Source organism: Astyanax mexicanus, chromosome 17 (assembly GCF_023375975.1).
Source record: "Astyanax mexicanus isolate ESR-SI-001 chromosome 17, AstMex3_surface, whole genome shotgun sequence".
In the NCBI taxonomy this organism is placed as follows: Eukaryota; Metazoa; Chordata; class Actinopteri; order Characiformes; family Acestrorhamphidae; genus Astyanax; species Astyanax mexicanus.
In genome coordinates this window covers 18,676,047-18,702,689 of record NC_064424.1, presented here as the reverse complement: position 1 = coordinate 18,702,689, position 26,643 = coordinate 18,676,047, and the positions used below count along the sequence as shown (strand labels likewise).

The following is a 26,643-nucleotide window of genomic DNA, read 5'->3' as shown; positions in this document are numbered from 1 at the left end:
AGATATGTCTTAAATAATTACAATCACATATATTCTGTGATAATCACATTATGGTGCTGCACCATCAGCAGCCAGAGTCTGAGAGAGTACAATTGGATATGCTTCCTTTGGGTGGGTAGATGGTGCTCCCTCACCTATCACTTCCAAATCTGAATCTGATCAGCACAGGTGTCTGTCTGTAGGTTGATGTATCAGAGCTGGTGATCCAGCGCTTTCCTCTGAGTGTGTTGACTTCTTAGTGTTGAAAACGTGGGGGCGGCTGACTTTACATGTATCAGAGGAGGCATGTGCTTGTCCTTACTCTCCTCTCGAGTTGTGGGGGAATTGTAAGTGATGAGGGAAGTCGTAGTGAGGGAGTGTGTTCATTGGATCACCTAATTTGGCCGTGAAAACATCAGATTTGCCTTGTCCACTCTACCCTCAAAAAACTAGATCTAACCCACATTACGGTTGATTTGATTTACCTCAGCCTGATCATGTCAAATTAAGCAAGCTGAGCGACAGCACAAGTAGATTTTGAGGAGCTATTAAGGTAAAAAACATACATACAAAGGATACGTTCACACAGCAGATAAAACACATTAAATTAGACATTTTTAATTCTTATTCGTTTTATTTAGTATATGTTATTTAAATTTGATACACATCTGATTCAAAGTAGTGCGACTGTGTGTAAACAACCAGATCTGGATTCAAACGAAAGGGAGAAAAGGGCTGTGAGTAGACAGGGAAATGGACCCAAGTAGATGGGAAAACGGACAGCCTTCAGGGGCAAGATAGTGAAATACCTCTAAAAATATTAGAAATTATGTCTCTGTATCAATAATACTATAAGGCTCGGATCTACACTGCACTGTGTCTCTAATGAATTGTCTGAACACAGATTACAAGTGTCAGTGGATGAAGAGTGCCCTTATAGCAAGCTTGAACATATTTATTAGCCATAAACTGTCAGTCCTCTGTCAGACTCTGCTGGAACTATATGGATATAGTTCCTGTGAGTTTGGCAAGGATGAAACTGAAACTTAACATCACCCATTGATCTTTAGCTCATGCACGTCAGCTAAACAGTGCAAACTGTGTTCACACAGATGTCAGGTTTGGGTCATATTAATTTTTTAAGATTGTGTGAACATTGGATTTGGGTCACTTTTCCCCTTGTGTGGACGTAGCTAAAGTATTGGTTTGTCTTATATTCAGTAAGAGATTTGCATGAAACATTTCCCTGTTCCTGACCATTTCTTTCATCATTTTTTTGCAAATTGATTGCAAGGTCATCCAATTCTGAATTCCCTGCTTGTGACTCTAAAGCAACTCCCTGGGTTTCAGAGAAAAACAAATTAGCTGCTGTGATATTTGTTGTGAAGCTTTGGTAAAGGTTAAAAGGAGTGCTTCCAGAATCTGAAATTGAGTGACATCCCACCGGCACAGAAATATCATATCTGTAGCCTGTTTATACATACTTCTATTGTAGAATTAGAAAAAAAAGCACTTTTAGTTGTTTGAGATGTTCAATAATGTGTCTGAATATAATGACAATATGATAAGTCATACATGTTGATTTTTTTTTATAGTAACAGTAATTTAATTAAAAAAAAAAACTTGTATGAACCAAATCATGTTATTGATTGGTTGGCCAGAGTAATATACATAAAACGAAAGCTGCAGTATGCAGTGGTGCACAATTCAATAAGTAAAAAAAGAAATGGAAATGGAAAGCATGGCATTTCACCATTATCCAAAAACTGTGCATAGCTTAACTCACTCTCAGTGGTGAGTGAAAAAAAAACAGAACACACAGAATGAAACAATGCCAGAAGCTAGGAATAGTTGTATAATATAAGTGACTAAAACCAAAACCACAGTGCAATAGTAAACAGTGCAAGCAGTGCTGCCTGTTGAAATAAACCACAGAGCTCTTTATTAGGGTTTCTTGTTCACTAATGCAAACAGAGTTGCTCTTCGTCTTGCATCAAAACACATTTTTTTAATGTAATTCACTGGGTGGTTTCAGTTTGTGTGTATCTTACATAAGACTTTTTCTTGTGGAACCAGCCCATCATTGCTGTATTTAAACTAATAACAGTTGTTTTCCTTTTTTATTTAACCGTTTCAGAGTGTAGTCTTTAGCCCTATCTGGACGGGATTAGTTTCTCAGGGGGACGTCTGTGAAAAATATTTCACACTTCTACTCAGTGATAAAACTCTTGCATCTAGACTGCAATAAACCTGTGAGTTTTTAGGCTTTCGCGATCACATGACATCGCGCTTAGTAGCTTCTCCATTTACACTCGCTGTTATGTTTATGTATATATCTCTGTGGAAACGTGCGCCCAAAGTGTAGCTATTTTACTTAAAAGCAAGATGCTGAAACTCAAAGATTTGCATCCAGATGGGACTAAAATTACCGTAGGACCACGAAGCCTGTAATGTTCTCAAAGGACGTCTGAAAAAATGTGTACGTGGTTGTTCCGGACAGCAATAAAATCAGAGAATCCCCTATAAAAGAAAAAGAATTACCACAGGACCCCCTGAGAAACTAATCCTGTCTGGATAGGGCTTTTGTTGAAGCTCTTTGTTGAGCATTCAAGTCATTGAATGTACAGGGTAGTGTGTAACATGCTTTTTGGAGATGCACTAAAATGTTAATTTTTGTCTAAAACCAAAACTGAACATAAGAAAACATTTACTATCCTAGCACTTTACAGCTTAAACCTTTCATTTGGAAAACAGTCATTTTGTGAAAGGGTACAAAAGTGAGTATATCCGACTGTAGTCTGTGTATTTTCCGTGTTAAACAAGCTACATGGGATGATGGCACCCTGGGTTACCGGAACACTCAGTCAGGGTTCCTCAGTGTATTGCTGTCAGCCGGCATTTACTAGCAGTAAGCGCTGCTAACTGTGCTAAAATTTTGGAAATCTAAGCTTACTGTAAGTAAAGGGAAGTGCTTTACTCACCCATACAGGTGAGAAATCTGTGTAGATTAACATCCAGCGCTTATTTGACTTTTTTGAGTTTGAGTTTTTGTTTAATTGGACACCCCCAGCAGCAAGAACTGCTTGAACTAGAAGAGAAACACAGCGACACCCTTGTTCCGTACTGTTGTCGCTTAAAATGAGCCTTATGATCCAGTGTGCCTTATGTATGAAAATAGACCAGAAAATAGATGTTTATTGATATGGTGCGCTAATGCTAGTGCCTTGTTTGTTTCAACCTTATGTCTGCATTTTGTTCGTTGTGTGTTGTGAAATTGTCTTGTGATATACTTCTGATGTTTTGCCCATCCTGAAAATTAAAAATGTCATTGTTGAGTCATCGTCTACTACAGAGTTACACAAACGGCTTCAAAAAGCTGGAAGTATAGCCCAGTTGGTGACCTCAGGATGGTGGGCTGGGCATTAAGTGCACTAGCACTGGTAGTAGGTCAGTGTTGACAGGCATGAATGTGTGTTGAGCAATAGCAGACCTTGATGGACACCTATCCTCCCGCGGGTTCTGTGAAGTAGAGTGGAGAAAGCGCACAGCTGCAACTGTCTCCACTAGGTCTGAGGCCTCAGTGCTGGAGAAGCTACAAGTTGTGCAACTTGACCTCCTCTGTCATGTGATCCCGGCCCATGTGTGCTTGGGCTCATCTTGTGAAAACGAGAAGTCTCTTCCCCTTGCTTTCTTTCCACTGCTGCCTTTTTTCTTGACATGTGACCCAACTGGTGGAGACTTACAACTTGGAAATGAGACAGAAGGATACCCACTGTTTTCTTGTGTTGTTAAAGTTTGTGTGAAACAGGGCATGACCTGGTTAAGCCTGGGTGATAAAATTATGGTAGTGTATGCTATGTGCTAATGTTTGTGGACACCCCTTTTAGATGGGTATAAAGCCCCAAAGCATTAATTTATGGAGCAGTGAAAGAAACTGTGTTTTCTAGAATGATGGTGTACCATCCAATATTTTGTTGGGATCAAGATGGGGTGGTGATCATCCAACATCCTGGCCACCCTACTGTTTTTTTGTCATTGAATGCAATCAAATCCTCACAGCAATGCTGCACTCGGAGGAAAACGCAGCGACTCTGTTCTGATACATCAGCTTACAGACGCCTTTTGCTGCAGACATCACCCTTTGGGGGTGATGTGGGGCAAGCGCACCATCTACCCACCCAGAAAACGCAAGGCCAGTTGTGCTCTCTCAGGGCTCCGGTAGTCGATGGCAAGCTACATGAACAGGATTCGAACTGGCAATCTCCTGACCATAGTGGCAGTGCTTAGCACGCTGTCTTCCTCTCTCTCTTCCTCCCTCTGTGTCTCTGTGGTCGGTGCATCAGAGACACTTGCATGGACTGGCCTGTCTGAGCCGATAGTTCCCAGATGTCAACACACCCTCAGCCCGAATGCCTCTTGGAGAGTTTTTGACTTTTTTCAGCCGAGTTCTCCTGATGGGAAGCCCATGCAGTATAAAATACCTCAAGGATGAAGTCGTTTTCTTGCTGCTTTTATGAGAGGGGGTGTGCTTGCTGTTTTCTCTCTCTCCCTCCCTCTCTCTCTCTCAATCTCATACACACAAACACTGCATAAACTCTCTGTGTAAACCCTTCTCCTTTTAGAGCCTAATGCAGATGGTCCTCATTTGGGATTCTTATGATAATTAAATTCACTCACTGTAATCCTTCAAAAACGCGGCCAGGATCCGCAGGCTCTGCTATTTGCTGTGCTGTTAGTTTTCAATCCTAAACAGCAAATTGTAAGGCATTTATAGGCCTGTGTAAATCCCTTTCAGGTATACTGATACTCGTAAATAGCTCCCCGGGCATTGTTAGCATATGTCTGTTTTCAGCCATACATAAGTCGCGACTGGTGAGCTATTGAGTGAGTGTTTAACCACAAGCTTTTCCAATGCACTGACCCATCAGCTTCCTGTAAAAGGAACACTATCCCTTAATGGTGGCCATTAGTGGTCATCCAGTCTGCCTCTGTTCTTTGTCTGTTATCGCCATTGGACATAAGCTGTCTGTCAAGCTTGAGCTTATAGTTCTTTCCACCAGTGTGGATTCAGAGCTACAGTCAATAGTTCGTCATTTTTAGAAGATGGACAATCGAGACGTTTTTGATCTATTCAAGTTGAGGAAAACAATGTGTGCATCCCAATTATACTAATTACTAATACTGACTAGTTTTTCAGTATGTGTAAAAGTTGAATGTACTTAAGTATCCACAATATATTCTCAGAATTGGTCATTTTTTAAATTGGATATTTTTTGGTTACATAGGAAACTCTTGTTGCAAAACAAAAACAAAGGAGCCAAAGTTCTTTAAACTCTATTGTACTGATTTGTTATGGCTAATGCAACTTGCACATATCTCCATATTGAAGGAGTGCTTCCCTCTTGGCATGTTGAACCTCCAAATTTCTATGACTTTCTGGGTATTTTTATTTTTCCAAATCTTATCCAGGCCTGGAAATTGCTATTTTCAAATTCCATGACTTTTCCAGTTTCTTCATGACCGTACGAACCCTGTAATAGCTGTAGTAAATATCTGGGTAATAAATCAGATTAAACTGCTTCTTAACAGCCTTTTAACTCAAACAGGAAGAGATATGATATATGATTGTTGGGTTGAATCGAGGTTTGTTCACATTCTCACCACAAACAGACCGCTAGAGTTTTTTTTAGACTGGACTAAGACCACCTTCTGTTGCCAGTCTCCACGGGGTTGTTTTGGTCCACACCCGAGTGCAATTACTCTGTAATTTACATCTGCTAAAATGGAGCGCACCAAGAGTGCAAAAGAATGAGTCAAGTTTTAACCAAACTAAATAGTGCTGGTGTGAAAACTCCGTAACTGTACTGTGTCTGGACACATTTGCAGCGTTTCACCATTAAGCCCAGCAGAAGAGATTTTACAAGCTATCTGGACACCATATGCATCACAATGTGCAGGTGTGTAACTGTTAGTTCTTGGAAGCTGTGAGGCGATGGAGTTCGCTGGGTTTGTGGCTGGGTGGAGGAAGCAGGAGAGGGGCTGGGTCACTTGCTTGCCAGGAATATGTAATGGGGGAAATGTGGAAAGATACATACCATTTTCAGGCTTCTGTGAACTTCTCTGGAGCAACTGGCAGAGGGTTCATTGCAATTTGTACAGTTCATGCTGAGAGTGTTTTTAAAGGACTGTAAAATATCAGTGCTTTGCTTAGATATGTGATGAAATCACTTGATTGTTTACATGGACAATTATAGCCAGACATTGGTGGTCACATTCATGACATTCCACTTCTCACAGTACATATGTGTAACACTTTAAAAATGGAATAAAGGTCCTATAAACCTGGTACACACTATCATGCCTTGCTTGAACTTGCTTGATAATTCACATTGCCTTGCCAAAAGCATGCTTTTCAGTGTTCACACAGCTGTAAGATCTCGTAAGTAAGCTAACACTTCATGGTCAGTTTACATACTGTTCTTCCATGACTTTTGGCATGTAAGTCTAATCTATCTTATGTAAATTGAGATGTTAGCTGCTCTGGCTAACATGGACAATACAGTCTGCCCTAACGTATTACCATGGTACTGCTTTGTCTTTTTTTAGAAAAAAAAAATACCTCATGTAGAAGATGATGAGTCTTCATTAGCTGCTCTGAATAGGCAGCCTTTATTAGTCATTCAATAAAAAACCCTGTTAATATCGTTTGCCTTTTTTAAAACAGTTGACCACATTTTAACCATATTCCTGAGTTGTTTGTTAATTACAGAGAGTACAAGTAGACCTAAACTGGTATTTATTAATTAAAACTGCAGTACTAAATAACTGACCATTTTTTTCAGTAGAATTAGTGCTTTGTACAAGCAAGAATATGGCGATATATAGCTCTGGAAAAAAAAAGAGACCACTTAAAAATGATGACTTTCTTTGATTTTACTAAATTTAAATTTAATTTATTTTATTCTGAATAAAAGAAAGATTTACTCTTGATCCAGTCAGAACAGTGGGATCTAACAACAGAGTGGGATCTAACAACACTGCAATCTAGTGGTAGAGGATTAAACCCAGCACAAAATGAACCACTGTCTGACACCAATGTTTACAATTCACATTGCTCAAAATAAGAAAAAAATATATATTTTATACCTGAGTTCAATGATTTGGATGGGTGAGTGAATACTTTTGGCAATATAGTGTATCATAAAAATAAAATCTGAGTAAAATGAACAACTTAACAACTTTTTTTTTGTTTCTGTATCAGTACAGTATGGCAAAACATAATATCATGTTACTTTGATATACTAATATTTTCTACAACTCCAGCAAGTGAAAATTAAATATACAAGCCAGTTGCATGCAGAAGCCTTTTTGTTGTTGTTGTTTTTTTCTACTGTACTGAACCCTGAATTGGTTTGTCTCTTGGCAATGTCTCTTGCATTGTGTAATGAATAAATCTGCTTTTCACAACTGTTCCTTTGAGGCTGCAAATGGCAGGTGGCATGGCCATGCACAATCAACCTTTTAGTTTATTTTTTCAGTATTGTAATGACCTCCCTTATGGAAGAGTGACCTTCTCTGATTTGCTGTGCTTGGTTCCGCTGAGGACCCCACGCTCAGGGACGACTTCCAGCAGCACTGTGCCTCGAAGATAAATTAGATTAACATGTGCACTCATCCGTCTTGCTGCGTGGCCTGGGCATCATCCGCTAAACAGGAAACAGTCCTATGATGCTAATCGAGCCATGGATTTTCTGTCTGCTGTTCAGAGATGCATGCGCTCCTCGAGAGGGCAGTTCTCGACACAACAGTCACTCTCCCTCCAAGAGAGAATTAGTGTTTTTGCACTATGACAAACAGAAGATGAGGGCCATTGTTGATAGGAGTGTTTGCTCTGTTTCAGTTTAGTGTGTTGGAATGTGGATATTCCTGGGCAGTGCATCACATTATTTTGTTGTCTTATGAAATAGTAGCTTAAAGGATGATTAAGGAAGTAAGATGACCTTATTGAGACTGCATTTACACATGGTTACTTCATACTAGGGGTGTGCCATATCGTATCGTACACGATAATATCGTCAAAATTTTTAAATATCATGAACGATATTATACCCTAAAATATCGTGCCATATCACCCATCCCACTTTCCATCATATATCTACTAGAGATAGAATATATCTGTCCAGTATCATTTATTTTACTTTAATCCTGGATATATTGAGATATTTGGAGTGCATTATTATTGTTATTATTATTATTATTATCATGACATTCTGGATCATTGACTCAGATGTTACAAATCTGATAAGATTCTTGTATTTTTTAATATCTCACTTAAGGGTGTGCAGTATTATATTGTATGTAATAATAAAGAATATATATTTTTTTATTTTCTTGCAGTGTATAGTGTATTTTTGAGAGAAAAAAAATTAAGTGATTTGTCATATTGCCAAGAGTATCTGGATTAGTCTAAGCCACTTAAGAATACAAGTGTGAATACACGCAAATCACATGAGAAACAGATACAAATCCATTTACTCAAACCACTTCAGGAGGTGGTCTGAGACAAACCATGACGTTAAGGGGTGCAGAAGCAGTGCATTAAACTTAGAAGTAAGTTTAGCAGGAAGGAAGACACAACGTGCAGATTTTTAGCTCACCAGGTTTAGCTTTAGCTCTCTAGGTTTAGTTTTGGCTCCCTAGGTTTAGCTTTAGCACTCAAGGTTTAACTTTAGCTTTAGCTCTCCATGTTTAGCTGTAACTTTAGCTTTAGCTCTCCAGATTTAGTTGTAGCTTCACCATTAGCTTTTCAGGTTTAGCTGTAGCTTTAGTTTTAGCTCTCCAGATTTGGCTTAAGCATTACCTTTACACGTTTAGTTGTAGCTTTAGCTCTCTAGGTTTAGCTCTAACTTTCTAGTTTCGGATTAAGCATTACCTCTACAGGTTTAGTTGTTGCTTTAGCTCTCCAGGTTTAGCTTTATGATAGACAATATAAACTGTTCGTGTAGTTTTTTATTAGATTGTATGAATGATTTAAATATGTCCCTGAAATGGTAATTCAATGTTTGGTTTCCAGTATTTTGGTCTCTCTCCTTTTAAACAGGATGGTATTGAATGACTGCCAAGATGGCCTCTGAGTGGACTGACTTCCCTATAAGAACTTTTGCCAGGTGTAGGTTTAGCTTTAGCCTCAAGCAGCTTTTTAGGTTTAGCCGTAGAATTAGCCTTAGATATGCAGCTTTAGCATCAGCTCTCCAGGTTTAGCTGTAGAATTAGCTCTACAGCTTTAGCTTCAGCTCTCCAGGTTTAGCTGTGAAATTAGCTTTAGTTATATAGCCTTTAGCTTAAGTTCTCTTGGTTTAGCTGTAGAATTAGCTTTAGCTCTACAGCTTTATCTTCAGTTCTCTGGGTTTAGCTGTAGAAATAGCTTTACCCTTTACATATTTAGCTTTAGCTCTACAGGTTTAGCTGTATAGCTTATGCTCTACAGTTTTAGCTGTAGAATTAATTTTAGCTCTATGGCTTTAGCGTTAGCTCTCCATGTTTAGCTGTGAAATTAGCTTTAGCTCTCCAGGTTTAGCTGTAGATTTAACTTATGCTCTACAGCTTTAGCTTCAGCTCTGCAGGTTTAGCTGACAAATTAGCTTTAGCTCTACAACTTTAGCTTCAGCCCTTTTAAGTTTATCTGAAAAATTATCGTTAACTATACAGCTTCAGCTTCAGCTCTCCAGGTTTAGCTGTAGAATTAGCTTTAGTTCTACATCTTTAGCTCCAGCTTCAGGTTTAACTGTAGCATTAGCTTGTCAGGAGTAGCTGTAGCTGTTAGCCTTAGAAAGTCTTGACATGAACATGAGACTGTTATAACCTCTAGCAGCAATACTGACTTTTTGTTATCTGCTTCTGGTATTGGACGTTTCGCCTATAATTTTGCAACAAGCTGCTAAGTAACAGAGGAATTAACACTTATGGTTGTTCAGCACAAGCAAACACTTGTCACACTGCCATTTGCTTCTCTTTTTAAAAATGAGAATACATATTTAAATTAGGATTATCTGTGCAAGAAGGAATTTTGACTTAAGTGACGTGCAGTTTATGATTATTGACACCACTGGGGAAAGTCCAGTGCAAGAAATTTGACCAGATATGTTAGAAAAATGTATCTACATGTTTGAGAAGTTGCTTATCCAGATATAATCCTGATAAACAATATGCATGAAGTGGCCTGCTATTTACAGGGGACTCAGTGCAGTAAGGTGCTCAGCTGTGCAGTTGCGTTGAATTGGCCGGTGTTATTAGTAAACACAGCCCCATCAAATTAAAGTTAAGTGTGTTATGGGTGCTGACATTTAACTGTGTTACCAAAACAGTTGCTGAACAAAATCAGCCAGCAGCTAAACAGCTCTGTAATAACACGAAAGTCTCCCGAGTATAGAGGAGAATGTGTTTTGAGGTGTTTTGAGTCCTGCGAAAATGATTACGGTCATGTCTATGTATTTTACAATAAGTCGAGGGTGTCGTTATCATAACAGGCCTAGCAGTATGTTTATTCCAAAATTAGCCATGGCAACATTTTTTTAGTGTTCCTTTCAACAAAACTGACATTCTAGTATAAATGAGCCACAGTAACAGTTTCTGCTTAATTTTACTAATTTTTCATTTTATACATGTTCAGTTATCTGTTTTAGAGCATTTTTTTTTACCTCAAACCTGCACATACCTACAATACATTTGAAAGAAATAACACATGGAACTGACCAATGGACACAATAAGGAAATTACCAAAGACACACCCATCACGTCAGAAACCTGTCAGTCTTAATCAGAGAGAGGCCTGTGTAAGTAGTTTACAGCTTCTGGAGTATATGCAGTGCATTTGAAAAGCAGCAGTAGATTGAGTGTGGTTTTAATTCATATAATTAAGAAAAAAAAATAAAGGAAGTATTACACAATGAGTACTCTATCTTTCATCATTAGCATTAGCCGCTAACCGCACCAAGCACTAGCTCTTACACCATTCAAAACTGAGTATATCAGACTGTAGCCTCCTTTTTTAATTTTATAATTTTAAATATCCACTAATAAAGCATAAATACATCTTAATAAGGAGATCAATTGTGATTACGTTTTTTTTCAAGGGTTTAACATCACTAATAATATCATAATATAAAATATCACAAAAATATTTTTGCAATACAGAATATTGAATCGAAAGCCCTGTATTGTGATTCGTAGTGTATCGCCAAAACCTCGTCAATAGTCTAATTCTGAGTAAAGTTTTTTTTTTTTTGTTTAAATCTTCCTGTCCCTTGTCCAATTAAATTGTAATAATTGCACTTTTTGCCATAAAATTAAAAAGTGTATCGTCTATGTGATAAGAAAATGTATCACAATACAATGAAATACTATCATATTGCCCATCTCTACTTCCAGTCATGGTTAGAACTGTAGCCCATCTGTTACCCTGCATCAGTGATCCGTTTCTGATCAGAGACGCTTGACTGGATATTTTTGGGCGGGGGGCTACTCTCAACCCAGCCGTGACTCTGACATTTATAAAAACATTAGCAACACCACTGTGCTTTATACACTTGTATTAGCACCACACACACACACACACTATCATGGCAGTGGTTTTGCTGCTGTTTTTTAAGAAAGGTACTTAATGCAACCCAAATAATATGTGGGAAAAGATTTGGCTGATTATCTTGGACCAATTATTGATATTATTGAAAAATGAAGGTGCAAATTATGGATTTTTTTTTTATTATTTTTAATTGTTATAGCACCTTTTATTGTTATCATTAATGGGCTCTTTTTGCTAAGCAGACACAATAGACAAATTTAGCAAATGCGTAGAGTCGATAACATAATTTTGTGACAGGCTTAGGGGGAAACTTTTATCTTTTGCTGGATAGGGCTACTATAGAGCACCTTCTTTCAGCCTGCCATGTTTCACAAGCCTAGGAGCATCTTCATTGCTCAGGGCCACAGCAATCATTAGTGATCAGGAAAATAAGGGCAATTAAGTGTAGTTTCTCCAGCATGACCGTTGGAACTGAATCGAGCCTTCTGGGAACCTGCTGAGGATCCCAGTGAGCAATTCCAGCTGCCCTTTAAGAATGGGACCCTACAGAGATCTGGCTGTTGTGCCAGTCAACTACTCTTTCTTGTAGTTGTGAAATACTCTCAGTAAGCACCGGTCTGAAGGCTGTTGAATTTCTGGCTCTGATCAAACCTATCAAGACAAATTCACTGTACCTCTTTATAGAGCCAAGAGCAGGGAGGTCACCATGGCAACAACAGGCTGTCTTTGATCTAGTGGTCGATCGATATGGAGTCTTCAAGGACTAGTTCTTGTATTGATTGAAGGGACATTTACAGGGATGGTATTGTGCTTGATTAAAAACTGAATTTTACAGATTTCACAGTTTGTTGAGTGGAAATTTGGATACTGTAGGCACAGTAGACTGTTGAGTTGGTGGACGTGTAGCTAGGGGAATGCCCTATCACTTTTTACACAATAATATTGTTATATTTTAGAATATCTAAAAAAAAAAGCCTTAAAAGCATTCTATTTTATGTTTGTGTTGCTATTTATTGTGACTCTTTGTTGGTATTTTTTGTATATGTTTGTGTTTGCACTTTATATGCATGCTCTAAATATTCTGCACTTGTGTTTTCATTATTATTATGTTACATTGTTTTGTTACATAATGATTATTTATATTTTACAGATGTTTTTGTTGTTACTGAATCTTTGAAGCTGGTTCACTATATAAATCATTATTCATTTTGTTGCAATAGAATATTCTTGAAATTCATAAAAATATTTTTCTGTGTTTCTTCACATGGCACAAATACCCTGAAATATTAGAATATTATTTTAGGAATATGATAGGGCAACTAGGCCTGTTTACAATAATTCTAAAACTGCATGGAAGATATGTTGTGCCAGAAATAGTTGATATAATTGTCATTATTTCTGTCATTTTTAGACCAGTGTTTGACATCAATAACTTAATGATAAGAGAACAAACAGTGGCTTGCAAAAGTATTCATACCCCTTGAACTTTACTAAATACGGGCCAATCCTGGTGGAGGCTGCAAAAGACTTGAGACTTGCAAGGAGATTCACCTTCCAGCAAGACAATGACCCTAAACATACAGCAAAAGAATGGCCCAGTCAATTTCCTGACCTAAATCCCATTTAGCATCTGTGGCAAGACATGAAAATTGCTGTTCATAGATGCTGTCCATTCAACCTGGCTGAGCTTGAGCTATTTTGCCAAAACGAATAGGCAAAAATCTCAGTCTCTAGATGCCCAAAGCTGATATATAGAGATGGCTGAATACTGTTGCACATCACACTTTTCAGATTTTTATTTGATTATAATATTATCATTAAACTATGTATCATTTTTGTTCCACTTCACAATTTAGGCTACTTTGTGTTGGTCCATCACTTAATTTAAAATCATGTAAAAAACATTTAAGCTTGTGGTTGTAAAGTGACAAAAAGCGAAACACCCTTTTAAAAATCAAATAACTTTGGAAGGTTTTGGCAATTCATACTGCCTGTCAACGTTTCCACAAAATTTTGCAAAAGTTCATGCCCAAATAAACACACAAGTTAATATGATTACACAGTTATTCAGGTCATTTCTTATACTGTACGATAAGTTGATACAGGCCAGTCGTCCACCCCTAGTTGATGGCCTACAGGCCTGTAGTTCCACCAAACTGAAGACAATAGACACATAGACACAAGGGGGCACACTAAGATAAAGGCTCAGCAGACACCTTTTGTGTTGTCTGATCAGGCGTCAGCTTACGCTGATACCCCAACCCACTCTTAAAGGTCAAACATTGACCCAGTCAGTACAGTTCCTGTTTTTTTTGTTTGTTTGTTTTTTGCATTGGTTGGTTGCTGGGTTGAGCTGTGCTCAACCCATGGATAAAACACTGTGTTGACTGGATCTTGCATGTATTGGTGAGGTGGAACTCTGGACACACTGTAAATTGGGCTTGGGGGATAGGAATGAACAGGATGTCCTAAAACATTTACACCTCATTCATCATTTTTTAAATACATACTATTTTTTCAACATTTTCTATCAGAGCCAACTGTCTACATTGGGCGTGGTTTTACCAGTTTGTTTGGTGGTCGCCCTTCGCTCGTCTTCCGCAATATAGATTAGGGCCATCATCGAAAGACAGGGAGGGGTTTCTCTTTGCGTGACTGACTCGTGCAACAGGAAGCGAGCATTTTTGACAGTGACAATAAATGCAGGAAGCAGATGCTTTGGACTGTTGAGTTGGTCAACGGGGAAAGCTGTTTGTAGAGAAGAGTTGATTAGAGTTTGTGAGATCATTGTGTCCATGCCCACCCTCTGCCTCTCCCTCAGTCTCTGTCTCGGTCTCTGTCTCTCCCCCTCTGTCTGTGGTGACTTTTTCTGGGTCACAGGGAAAAAGTGCTGTTCTGATTCATTGCTAGTGACTGAATTATTGATGGCCAGTGGCTGCAGTTAAACTCTGTCCGCTGGTGAAGGTTGGCACGGAGAGTGACTCTCTTGAAAAACAGGTAGCGCTATTTCAGGGCTCTTCTGTTACTTTGTCGGGATGGTACTTTCACTGCTGTGAACCAGTTCATAAAAAAAGAATTTAAAAAAGCTGTCTGTGAGGATTTGACAGGGAAGATACCTCCAAACTGAGCCCTTAATGTCACATTTTCTTTTCATCTCAGATTCTATCTGAGGTGTATTATCTGTTTAATACTGACACATTTCAAATAGTACTAGATTTATTGGATCTTTCATTCTTTTCTAAAAAAAAAAAAAAAACTATTAAAAAAGGGTTTCTTTCTTGCGAACTGCACAGTTTCCAGTCATTTGTCATTGTTATGTATGATGTAACATTACTACTGTGTTCAATAAAATATACACAAATATTTGTATGTTATAACTGATATTCTCAGGCCTCTTCTACTCCACAACAACCCCAAACAGCAGTGTTTGTTAGGGGTGGGCGATATGGCTCTAAAATAATATCACGATATTTCAGGGTATTTTTGCGATAACGATATACTTGGCGATATATGAAAACTAAAATAATTCATTCATTTCAGGAATATAGTAAAATAGTATAACAGTATAATCATAATAAATAAAATAAATAATATAGCATAAAATAATATAATGCAGCAAATAATATTGTAGAATATTTAGTGCATGCATATAAACTGCAAACTAAAACAATTATACAGTAAATAAACCTAAAGCTTCACAGTAAATAATAGACTACTTTTAAGACATAACAACCCTATTATCACGATATGAATTGATATGAATATCATGATATTTCTGTGTCCCGATATATTGTATACGATATGATATTGCCCACTCCTAGTGTTTGTGTTTACTTGAACCCAAGATACCCAAGAAATTCAAAATTCTCCACACATTTTCTATTGAGACAAGCCAGTTCAGTACTCAAACCATCTTCTTCTAGAACCTTGCCTTTGTAATGTGTGCAGCATGTGGTTTTGCATTGTCTTGTTAAACAATGCATGGAGAGCACACAACATCCACTTCTTCTAGAAAGTGGATGCTGTAATACTGATTTGTCTGGCCACAGTACACATTTGTACCTTTGAGAATTAATTCTAAATCATTTTTCTAAACCCAGAGAAGTTGCTTACCCTTCTGGAAATTTAGAATAGTCAAGTTTTAAGTGGCATTTGTGAATGTGTATTCCTTTTGAAGACGTTTTGCCAAAGTAATCTCTTGCCCATGTGGTTCAATGATCTGCTGTTGATGATGATTGATGATGTTTTTTTTTTGATGCAGTGGTGTCTGAGGAATCGGAGGCTACGTTCACATTACAAGCCACATTTCTCAAATCCGCTTTTTTTTGCTCAGATCGGATTTGGCTCTTGATCTTGATGGTTCACATTCACAAATGTAAGTGACCTGTATCTGTGTGTAATGTTGTACACATTGATACATGTATAAACACCACCTTCTTTACCAACAACAAAAAACATCATATTTAAGGGATGACTTGTAGCTTTACAAAGGAAAATGAATGCGTTAGCAGCTCCTATGTGGAGCATCAAACAGCTTGCCTGAAGTACATGCTGAGGTCGTATGTCCATGGATCAGATACCTATACGATTTAGGACCACAAATGAAAGTTGACTAAGATCTGATTTGAATAAATATTATTTGGCACATTCACACAGCCATGAAAAAATCAGATCTCAACCATATTGAGCAAAAAATCCGATTTGAATCACCTCAGCCTAGGCTTGTGCCCTTGCTCGTTACACAGTAACATTCCTCCTGATTCCTCAAAACGTTTAATGGTGTTATGCAGTATAGTGGGAGAACAATGAAAATCACTTCCAGTGTTTCATTTAAAAACATAGTTTTCAAATATTTTTTTCATGCATTTGTTGATAAACTGAATATGCTTTGCTCCAAAATCATGATTTAGTCATTGATTGACATCATTTACATTTACATTTACGGCATTTTTTTAAAGTGACTTACAAAGGTATTCCTATTGCAGAGGGGGGCCCAATGTAGTGTTAGGAGTCTTGCCCAGGGTCTCTTATTGGTGTAGCCCAGCATAGTCATCCAGACTGGACAGAATTTAACCCTAGTCTACCCCATGCTGTGACGGCTCACTAGTAGACAGTGTTGTTATCCACTGCACCACACCAACCACTTTTTTTTTTGTCTTCTTATTGTTGGCCCTGTCTCAACTTTTTGAAATGTTGAAATGCAGAAATGGATGTATACTAACAAGTTAACTGAAGCTGACCAGACAAAACATTAAAAATCTATATCTATATATTTTACATTTAGATTTTTTTTTATACTGTCACTCAAGCCTTCAACTTTAGAGAAATGTATTTAGATGTGATATGAGCTACCATGATCTCGTCTACCACTGTACAAACTAAGAAGATCACAGCTGCTGTTCGTAATAGCATTAGCAAGCACTGGACTCATTGGCTCTCTTGGTTTGTTACATTGTGTTCTGCTCTGTAAGGTTGTATGTAATGACAGACAGATGTTTTCCCTAATAAATCGCTTTCTCACAGAGGCGTCTCTGGCTGCCCGCTGATGTAACTGCTGGGACTTCAGTCTCTGTGTAATTCAACCAGTGTTCACGAAGCCTGCAAACAGAGAGCGCGTCCGGTACATGTTTGGGCCTGTAGCATTGTGCTGTGATGGATGTTTCTAATACTGTGCATTTTTTCCAGTGTAGCAAGTTAATATACTGAGGGAAATGCCCCGTTTTAGAATATCCCAAATGGCCTGGGCAGCTAGAAGAGTTTTGGCACGCAGAAACATGGGAAAGGAAGGCAGAGTAGACACTTGCAGTGAACGGCAGCGCTACTTTATTTTTATTTTGCTGTATGTTTTTCTCATGTGGAGATTACGATATGATAGACATTGTGAATCAAATACAAGTAGATTTGTATTCAAACAAAATTAAGCATTTTTTTTGTTAATTTTGCCACTTAAAAAAAAAAAAGATAAATTCCTAAATGTATTATTCGTTTTTTTTACTAGGTCGGCCTGAACGTTGCTTTTTACAGTTGTTGCAGAATTATTTTGATTGCCGAGTATCCGTGACAAATTCTGTTATTGACTTATCATTTAATATTATGGATATGACCACAATCATTTTTGGCCTCAATATTGTCAAAAAAAAAAATCTGTGCAAGTAGAACCCATTCATGTAAATCAGCAGAAATGTAAACTTTTATTTATATTTTCATTTACAAATGATACATTGCATAAATAAAAAGTTTTAATCAGAGAAAATCCTTTTTTTTTTGACAGGGACTACATAAGCCTCAGTGTGAGTCTTTTTTACTTGAAAAAAGTATTTTTAATCTACCATATGAGATCTTGTTTAATATGTTTAAATCATTATAAATAATAAAATAATTGAATCATAAAAAAATATTTTTATAAAATGATCACTCTTGAATACACAACTGGAGAAAAACATGTTTTGTGTTATATATTTTTCCTCAAAATGTCTTGTTTTCTAGTGCATAAATTGAATTGTCCAACTCGTACAGTAACACTGTTTTCTGGTTGAGGCAAACATTAAAAATTAAACTTTAATCATTAAAATGTAACCTATTCTGGGGTCGGTTTCACATTTCACATTCACACAAGGGTGCAACGATTAATTGACATAATTGACAATGTCAAATTTCTCAAAATGTCTGTATTGATCAATCATTAATTTGTAACTGCAATGCGCTAAACAAGGTAATTGGGAGAGAGACTCAATAGGAGAGGGTTAAGAACTGATTACTCACCTAGTTCCCGCTCAGATTGGTCACCAAACGTGAAAGACACAACAGATTGCATATTTCTCTAAATATCAGCACATTTCATCTTTAAATGCCTTCTGAGCATTTAAATGGCATTTAAAATCCACAATGCCACACTTTCTATGGTTTTTAACATCAGCTTTGTTCTCTCCTGTCCATCTTGTAGTGGCACTGGGGCGTAATCAGCCCCTGAAGAGAGAGAAGCCCAAATGGAAGAGTGACTACCCAATGACAGACGGCCAGCTGCGGAGCAAGCGCGATGAATTCTGGGATACGGCGCCTGCCTTTGAGGGCCGCAAGGAAATCTGGGACGCGCTCAAAGCTGCTGCCCAAGCCTTCGAGAGCAATGATCACGAGCTTGCTCAAGCCATCATCGACGGGGCCAGCATTACTCTTCCACATGGTACAGGAACCTTTAACTCTTAACTGCAAATATGAATAACTATTGCTAGTTTGCATTTCTGCTCATTAATTTTATTTCATTACATTTATAATGATGTTTGGCCATTTGTTGACCCTGATTTCCATTTTTTTAATTTTGCACTCAATTATGTAAACAAAAATGACCAGGTCAGTTGCTTTAGTTAATAATTAACAGTAAATGATGGACCTCCAAAAATGTGTTCAAATTAGGTGCAACAAAAAAAAAAAAGAAAAGAATGAAAATAATTACATGACTGAATTAAATAATTTTGTCTGACCTTTACCTGGACATGTATGATGAACATTTTTCCAGCATGAATGCAATTAGTATTTAAGCATAGTTAATTTATTGGCTAATATCCTGTTCAGAGGCTCTGTCAAGGAATGGGTAATCGTGTCCCATTACTTTCATCATATCCTAAAGAGTTTCAAGAATTCTGCACTGACCTACAGGGTAGTGTGTGGGACAATTCTAGCCAGACGCTGATGATTGCAATCACTATCACCCAACATCATATATACCGTATTTAATGGACTATAAGGCGCAATATCAGTGAACGTCTATATTCTGATCTGTTTTTATACATAATATAATTATACCATATTATAAGATGCATTTCAAGCGACAGTAGTAAGGAACAAGGGTTTGGATTTCCAATATTTTAGCGCGGTTAGCAGCAGCACTAGCCATGGTTAGCAGTGCTTAGCGCTAGTAAATGCCTCCTGACAGCGCTACACTGAGTAACCGTGAGTGTTCTGTTAAGATCAGCTAGCGGTTTGTCTCACATAGCTTGTTTAAATGCGATAATCATCCAGGCTACAGTCTAAAATACTCACCTCTGAACTACAAAAGAGCTAGCACTGGGATTGGCGGCTAATGCTAATACTGCTCTAGCCTCGGTATTCGAGAAACTTCACTGAAACTCCTTTATAACGCTGTACTTCAGCAGACTGGCTTTACTGCTCCTTACAACCTGACTGGTAGTATTAATTTCTAAATTCTGTCAATTTTGGGAGAATTAAAGAATTTTAAGTGCGGTATTCCTAATATATACGTAACGCTGTGGGTAATAATTGTCCTGCAATAAATAATTTATGTCACTTTGTCATGGGAACACTGGCCAGGTTTTCAACCTGCATTCACTTACTAGATAAAACCTCACAACTTGCATAGTCGTGGGCATTCTTAAGCCATTCCCTAAAGTAATTTATTGACATACTGCTAACCCATGAATTTAGGAATGTCAGTTTATTACAAAAAAGATAGTTAAATGTTAACAAAAAAAGATATTGTTCAGCTCATCCTTTTGTTTTGTAACTTATAACTTTGACTTTTTCTTGTGTCTTACCTTCTTGATTACCCTGTAAGAAAAAAGCACAACCCTCTACCACCATATCCCAACAGAGGGCGCCCTATCTGATTGCCATTCTTGTAAGGAGATGATCTTTATTTTTTTTTGTACTAGACAGATTTCCCCTGTGTTTTCTGTTTCCAAGATAGCAATACGCCAGAAATATACCTGAACACAGATAGTTTCCTGACCATATATATTTACAAGCACCTTTACTTGTTTGTTTTTCAAGCGGTCAGCCTACACTCGCATCGCAGCATTGAAAGCACTTCTTTTGGCTGCGGGGCCACTTTACCTAACACTCAGTGCTATATATTTACAACAAAGGCTGTATCTCTAAAAAAAAAAAAAAAACATTTTGTCCTTTCAGTTTTAGAGCTGTAAAATTAACTGTGGGGGAAGGCAGGTAGGCGTTCTGTTTGCCAATCAGAGGCGATATGTTTGCATGTATGAATATTCATGACCTCTAATTCAGTGATCTAAAGCAGTTTCTAAATAGAAACACCTGGGCATCTCGAATGGCATTTATTTATACTAGAGACCACAAATAGACATTTTCAAATGAATGAAAAAAATATTTGAATGAAACCTTTAACAACACAGGTGCAAACCATGAAAATGGACTGTTGGCGGGGTGCAAGATTGCAATTACCATCGCGATGCACTTTGCGCAGAGTGTAAGACGGGGCCCAAGATCTTTGTGACCGCAGTGCCTCAGTCTCAGCTGGTATATGTCTCCATGAATCTATGAAACAATATAACTAAAGAACCGACATGCCTTCTCCCCTGCGGTTTATATCAGACGAACCACAGTCGAGTTATAGCTTCAGCCACGTCAGTCTCTGAATAAGCTAATACATAATTTCATTTTAGAAAAGCTAGACACTCTCATTCATCATTTAAGAAGGTTGACATGGTCAACTTTTGATTTCTTCTATCAATTCTAACAAAGGAGGTACACATTTCTGTTTATGTATATATTTAATTAATTAAACGTGAGGCTCTTCCCGACAGCTGGCCGTGTTTTTGTCATCTGTTCCCCGTGCCTACTGAAGAACACTGCTCTAGCGTCTTGCTTTGAAGATTGCTTGCTAATTAAAACAGCTAAATCAGGCCGAGGTGTCCTTTTTTTCTGTTTTTTTTCTTTTACAGTTTAATTTGCCTGTCTGTACTAGTGCTTTCCTTTCCCTTCACCTGCGTCATTGCATTTACCTTTAATGCTACGTCGTGTACCCATGGCAATCTCTCTGAAATGAAGCTTGGATGTCGCTAATTTCTTTGATTTGATTTGGTTTCACACAACTGTAATCTGGAAAGGTCTCGCTGATTGATTGTTCACAGTGTATTGCACTGCCTCCAGCAAGCTTTATTTTTTGACGACCAGTAATGTTTTTTTTTTTCCACATATAATGCAAAACAGATTGCAAAAGCCTCAAACGAACATTTTTTCAAATTCCTGCATAATTTAGACATTAAGATGTAAATAAACACAGTATTCAGAGCTGTTTGTATATTTCCTTCTCATGAGTCACTTAACAACAGTGTTATTACACAGTGGTAATATCCAGGGGTCACACTGAGTGCATATACAGGGGTTGGACAATGAAACTGAAACACTTGGTTTTAGACCACAATAATTTATTGTGGCGACGGACAGTTCTGGTGGAAACAGGAGAGTTGAGGTGCACGTTGAATTCTACCGTGATTTGAGCAGCCGTGGTTTTATGTTTTTTGGATACAATCCGGGTTAGCACCCGAACATCCCTTTCAGACAGCTTTCTCTTGCATCCACAGTTAATCCTGTTGGATGTGGTTCGTCCTTCTTGGTGGTATGCTGACATTACCCTGGATACCGTGGCTCTTGATACATCACAAAGACTCGCTATCTTGGTCACAGATGCGCCAGCAAGACATGCACCAACAATTTGTTTTCTTTTGAACTCTGGTATGTCCCCCATAATGTTGTGTGCATTGCAATATTTTGATCAAAACTGTGCTCTTACCCTGCTAATTGAACCTTCACACTCTGCTCTTACTGGTACAATGTCCAATTAATTAAGATTGGCCACCAGGCTGGTCCAATTTAGCCATGAAACCTCCCACAGTAAAATGACAGGTGTTTCAGTTTCATTGTCCAACCCCTGTACATGCACTTAAAGGAGAAATTTGGCGTGAAATGGACTTTGTTGTAGTGTTGTAGTGTAGTTGTAGTGAAACATGATGAAGAGTACAAAACTTTTGCTGAATCACCCACCTCCGTTCACCCCCAACATTCTGAAATACAGCGCTTTTAGCCGATGCTCCCAACAGGCTTACAATGCTATCGATAGGGGCATAGCATTGCCTATGCAAAGAAATATCTATTTTTACACCATTAATAAGGTCAAAGTAGCTCCACGCTTCATTGGTAGACTTATGATTACCCTAACATCTAAAACGGGGCACTGAGAACTTACAAAAAAAAAAGTGCACTAATAATTTATTAAAAACACTGTTTATACACATAGTAATTTAAGGTAATTTGTAATTACTGACGGGCAACAAAGAATAGGTAGGATAGGGGAACGGATTGGAGTATGTGCCCTCATATTCTGCCATCCTTCCAATATTTGCCAACTCTTGTTGCACCAAATCTACTTCAACATAATGCGAGTATTTAAGTTAATTTTTATTTTTATGAACTACTTGTGCACTTTGGAGTTCCGAGCACTAACTGAGAGAGTCTGTGAATTCTCATACTCCAACTGCACTGTGGAGCTGTGGTGAGTGGAAGCACAAGACAAAAGGCTGCTTATTTAGTAACAAATAAGTTGTTGTTTGGTGTGGTTAGTAGCATTTGTTAGCTCTGCTGTGTTTTGATTCTCATTGTACTTGTATTTGGCACTCTTGAGAGGGGTATACAGTTAGTGGTGAAAGAATATTAACTCTCTTTCCTCCACAAGACCTGTTATTTCTTTACAAATACTACTCTACAAATAGTTGATTTTTAGTAAGAAAATGTAAAAAAATAAAAAAATAATAGACACTTGCTTTAATGAGTGTCTGCAGCCATGCATGAGCTCTCCATTGATTAATTGATTTTTAATGTAAAAAATTCAGGCATTTTACTTATGTTAGTAGGCATTCGGTGTGCTAACACTCTGTAAGTAAACCTACCATTAAAACAGTTGTTTATTAATGTAATGTATTTAATGTAAAATTGATATATATATATATATATATATATATATATATATATATATATATATATATATATATATATACAGTGAGTCCAAGAAGTATTTGATCCCTTGCTGATTTTCTTTGTTTGCCCACTAATAAAGACACTATACTTCTGCACTTTTAATGGTAGATATATTCTAACATGGAGAGACAGAATATCAAGACAAAAATCCAGAATATAATTTTAAAGAATATATTTTAATTAATTTGTATTTCAATGAGGAAAATAAGTATTTGATCCCTCTTGCCAAACACACTCAATACTTAGTGGCAAAGCCTTTGTTTGCAAGCACAGCGGTGAGACGTTTGTTGTAGTTAACCACAAGTTTAGCACACACACCAAGGGGAATTTTGGCCCACTCTTCTTTGCAGATCCTCTCTAAATCATGAAGGTTGGTGGGCTGTCGCTTGGCAACTCTGACCTTCAGCTCCCTCCATAGATTTTCGATCGGATTGAGGTCTGGCGACTGGCTGGGCCACTCCATGACCTTAATGTGATTTTTCTTGAGCCAATCCTTTGTTGCCTTTGCTGTATGTTTAGGGTCGTTATCATGTTGGAAGACCCAACCACGGCCCATTTTCAGATCCCTGGCAGAGGGGAGGAGGTTGTCCCTCAGGATTGTGCGGTACATGGCTCCATCCATCTTCCCAGTGATGCGGTGAAGTAGCCCTGTACCCTTGGCAGAGAAACACCCCCAAAACATTATGCTTCCACCTCCATGCTTGACGGTGGGCACAGTGTTCTTGGGGTCATAGGCAGCATTTTTCTTCCTCCACACATGGCGGGTGGAGTTGAGGCCAAAAAGTTCAATTTTGGTCTCGTCTGACCACAAAACCTTCTCCCAATAACTTGGTTCATCTTTCAAATGATCATTGGCATACTTGAGGCGCGCCTCCACATGTGCTCTCTTCAGCAGGGGTACCTTTCGGGCACTGCAGGATGTGAATCCATTGTTGCGCAAAGTGTTGCCAATTGTTTCCTTGCAAACTGTGGTCCCAGCTGCCTTCAGGTCATTTGCTAACTCCTGCCGAGTGGTTGCAGGACGATTTCTGACCGTTCTCAGCATCATTGCCACCCCACGAGGCGAAATCTTCTTTGGAGCACCGGGCCGAGGTCTGTTGATTGTCATGTTATACTCATTAAACTTTCTGATAATTGCACCAATAGTTGTTACTTTCACATCCAACACCTCACTAACTTTTTGTAGCCCATTCCAGCTTTGTGAAGGTCAACAATTCTGACTCTGAGGTCCTGTGACAGCTCTTTGGTTTTACCCATGTTGGAGACTTGAAATGTGTGATCTGTCTGATTCTGTGGACAGGTGTTTTTCACACAAGTGATTAGTGAGAACAGGTGGCTTCAGGTCAGGTAACAAGTTGATTGGGAGTGTCTAACTGGTCTGTAAAAGCCAGAACTGCTAATGAATACTAAGGGATCAAATACTTATTTCACTCGATGAAATACAAGTCAATTAATATATATTCCTTAGATTTATTTTCTGGATTTTCTTTTTAATATTCTGTCTCTCCATGTAAGAATACATCTACCATTAAAAGTATAGAATGATCATGTCTTTATTAGTGGGCCAACGAAGAAAATCAGCAAGGGATCAAATACTTCTTGGACTGTATATATGTATATATATATATTTTTATTATTATTACAGTGACCTACTAAGCCTGCATACTTCTATTCTACATATATTACAGACACACAGGACCTTTCATAAGTATCCACTACTATGATAGTGGAGTGAAAAAGATTTTTCTCTGAACATGCAAGCACTGTGAATGCCAGATAATTAGCTTGATGCCTCCAGTTGCATTGAATGAATTCATATAATAGATCAGTGAGTGCGTATTCTTGGCTTTTGCTCTTGTCTTTGGGGTCTTTCTTTGAAGTCAGGAGGGATAAACAAACATGGAGGCTCAGCGAGGGTCTAATGAAAGAAGAGCAAAAGCAATTAGGATGCTTATAGAAAAGAGACACTCAGTATCTTAAAAGCAAGAAACCACTGTTTTCTCTTAATGACCTGGTTTTCTGAGAAAAGCTTCTGCGGTTGGAGAGTAAAACATGAGCAAGAATAAAAATCTAGGGTTTAAAAAACCTCTGCTGTGAATATATTAAGAGTTTCTGTATTAATCTTTATATCTTTATTTATACGTTTTTTGAATTCGGTCATTTTTGGCCCTCGCAACTCAGAAATGTACCAAAAGCTAGGGCTGGGTATCGTTTTAAAGCTTTTGATAACGGTACTAATATCGATATGATATTTTGAATTTGTTACCTGTACCCTAATGATGATACATTTTTTTTAACCTTTTTCAAAATTGTATCCAAAAAAATACAAAAAAAAAATAATAATAATAATTATTATTACACAACGTATTTATTTAACAGCCGATATGAGTAATCTCATTCTCCTATTTGTGGCACTTTATTAAAAAGAAAAAAACATTCTTTGTTCTTAAACTACAAATACTTTGTCTACACATTCTGATTTATGCTTTTTGTTTTTAATTATTCTTTAAAAAAAATATCAACATTACATTGACAAAATTAAATTATATAAGCAGTGTCAATCACTTGAAAATGTATTAGAATCATGATTCTTTTTTTCTTGCTGTTATTTCCCTGTATTTTTGAAAGGTGGGCAGTAATAATAATGTAGTGTTGTTTTGGGTCAGGCAGAGTAGAGCTTTAGCTTTATTACTGTATTTTAATATCTCAGGAGCAAGAAGGGGGAGACAGCGTGAGTGAGAGGGAGAGACAGTGAGTGAGAGAAAGACAGCGTGAGTTAGCGAGAGACAGCACGACAACAAGCGGCTGAAATTTTAGCACAGTGGCGATGTGTTGACAATTTGAATGATCACCGCAAACATACTCACATCGTTTCTGAGTGGGTCTCCGCTGTAATTCAGAGCTTCTTCAGGGAATCATAACTGGCTCTTATATGCTACCCTTTTAAAGATTTTGAAGATGCCTGCTGCTTGGATGTCCCTGATCCTGTAACGTGATTGGAAATCAGGGCTGATGTAATTTTCAAGTATCGGAATTGGCTGAAAAGATCAGAATCACTGATGTATCAAAAATGTAACATTACTTTGTTACTCCACGAGTTCACTATAAGCTCTACTGCACACATGCTTTGAGAACACCAATGATGCTTTCACATGGCAGTGACAAGTCCCTCATATTGCGCTCTCACACTGTTTATCTGTGTTTCCTGTGAACACAGGTTCATCCAGCAAGCTACCAATTGAGCTGTATACTACTTTTCTCCACACTTTATTTTCCTGCAAACTGCA

At 37.9% G+C, this 26,643-nt stretch overlaps 1 protein-coding gene across 1 annotated transcript in view; it reads left to right on the top strand.

Annotated features, from left to right (window-relative positions):
• Positions 1-26,643, top strand: part of ubtd2 (ubiquitin domain containing 2) — a 49,408-nt gene that overhangs the window by 9,150 nt on the left and 13,615 nt on the right. Inside the window, exon 2 of the mRNA XM_022676247.2 lies at positions 18,504-18,740. Coding sequence (XP_022531968.2) covers positions 18,504-18,740 — 237 coding nt within the window. The remainder of the gene's footprint in view (positions 1-18,503; positions 18,741-26,643) is intronic.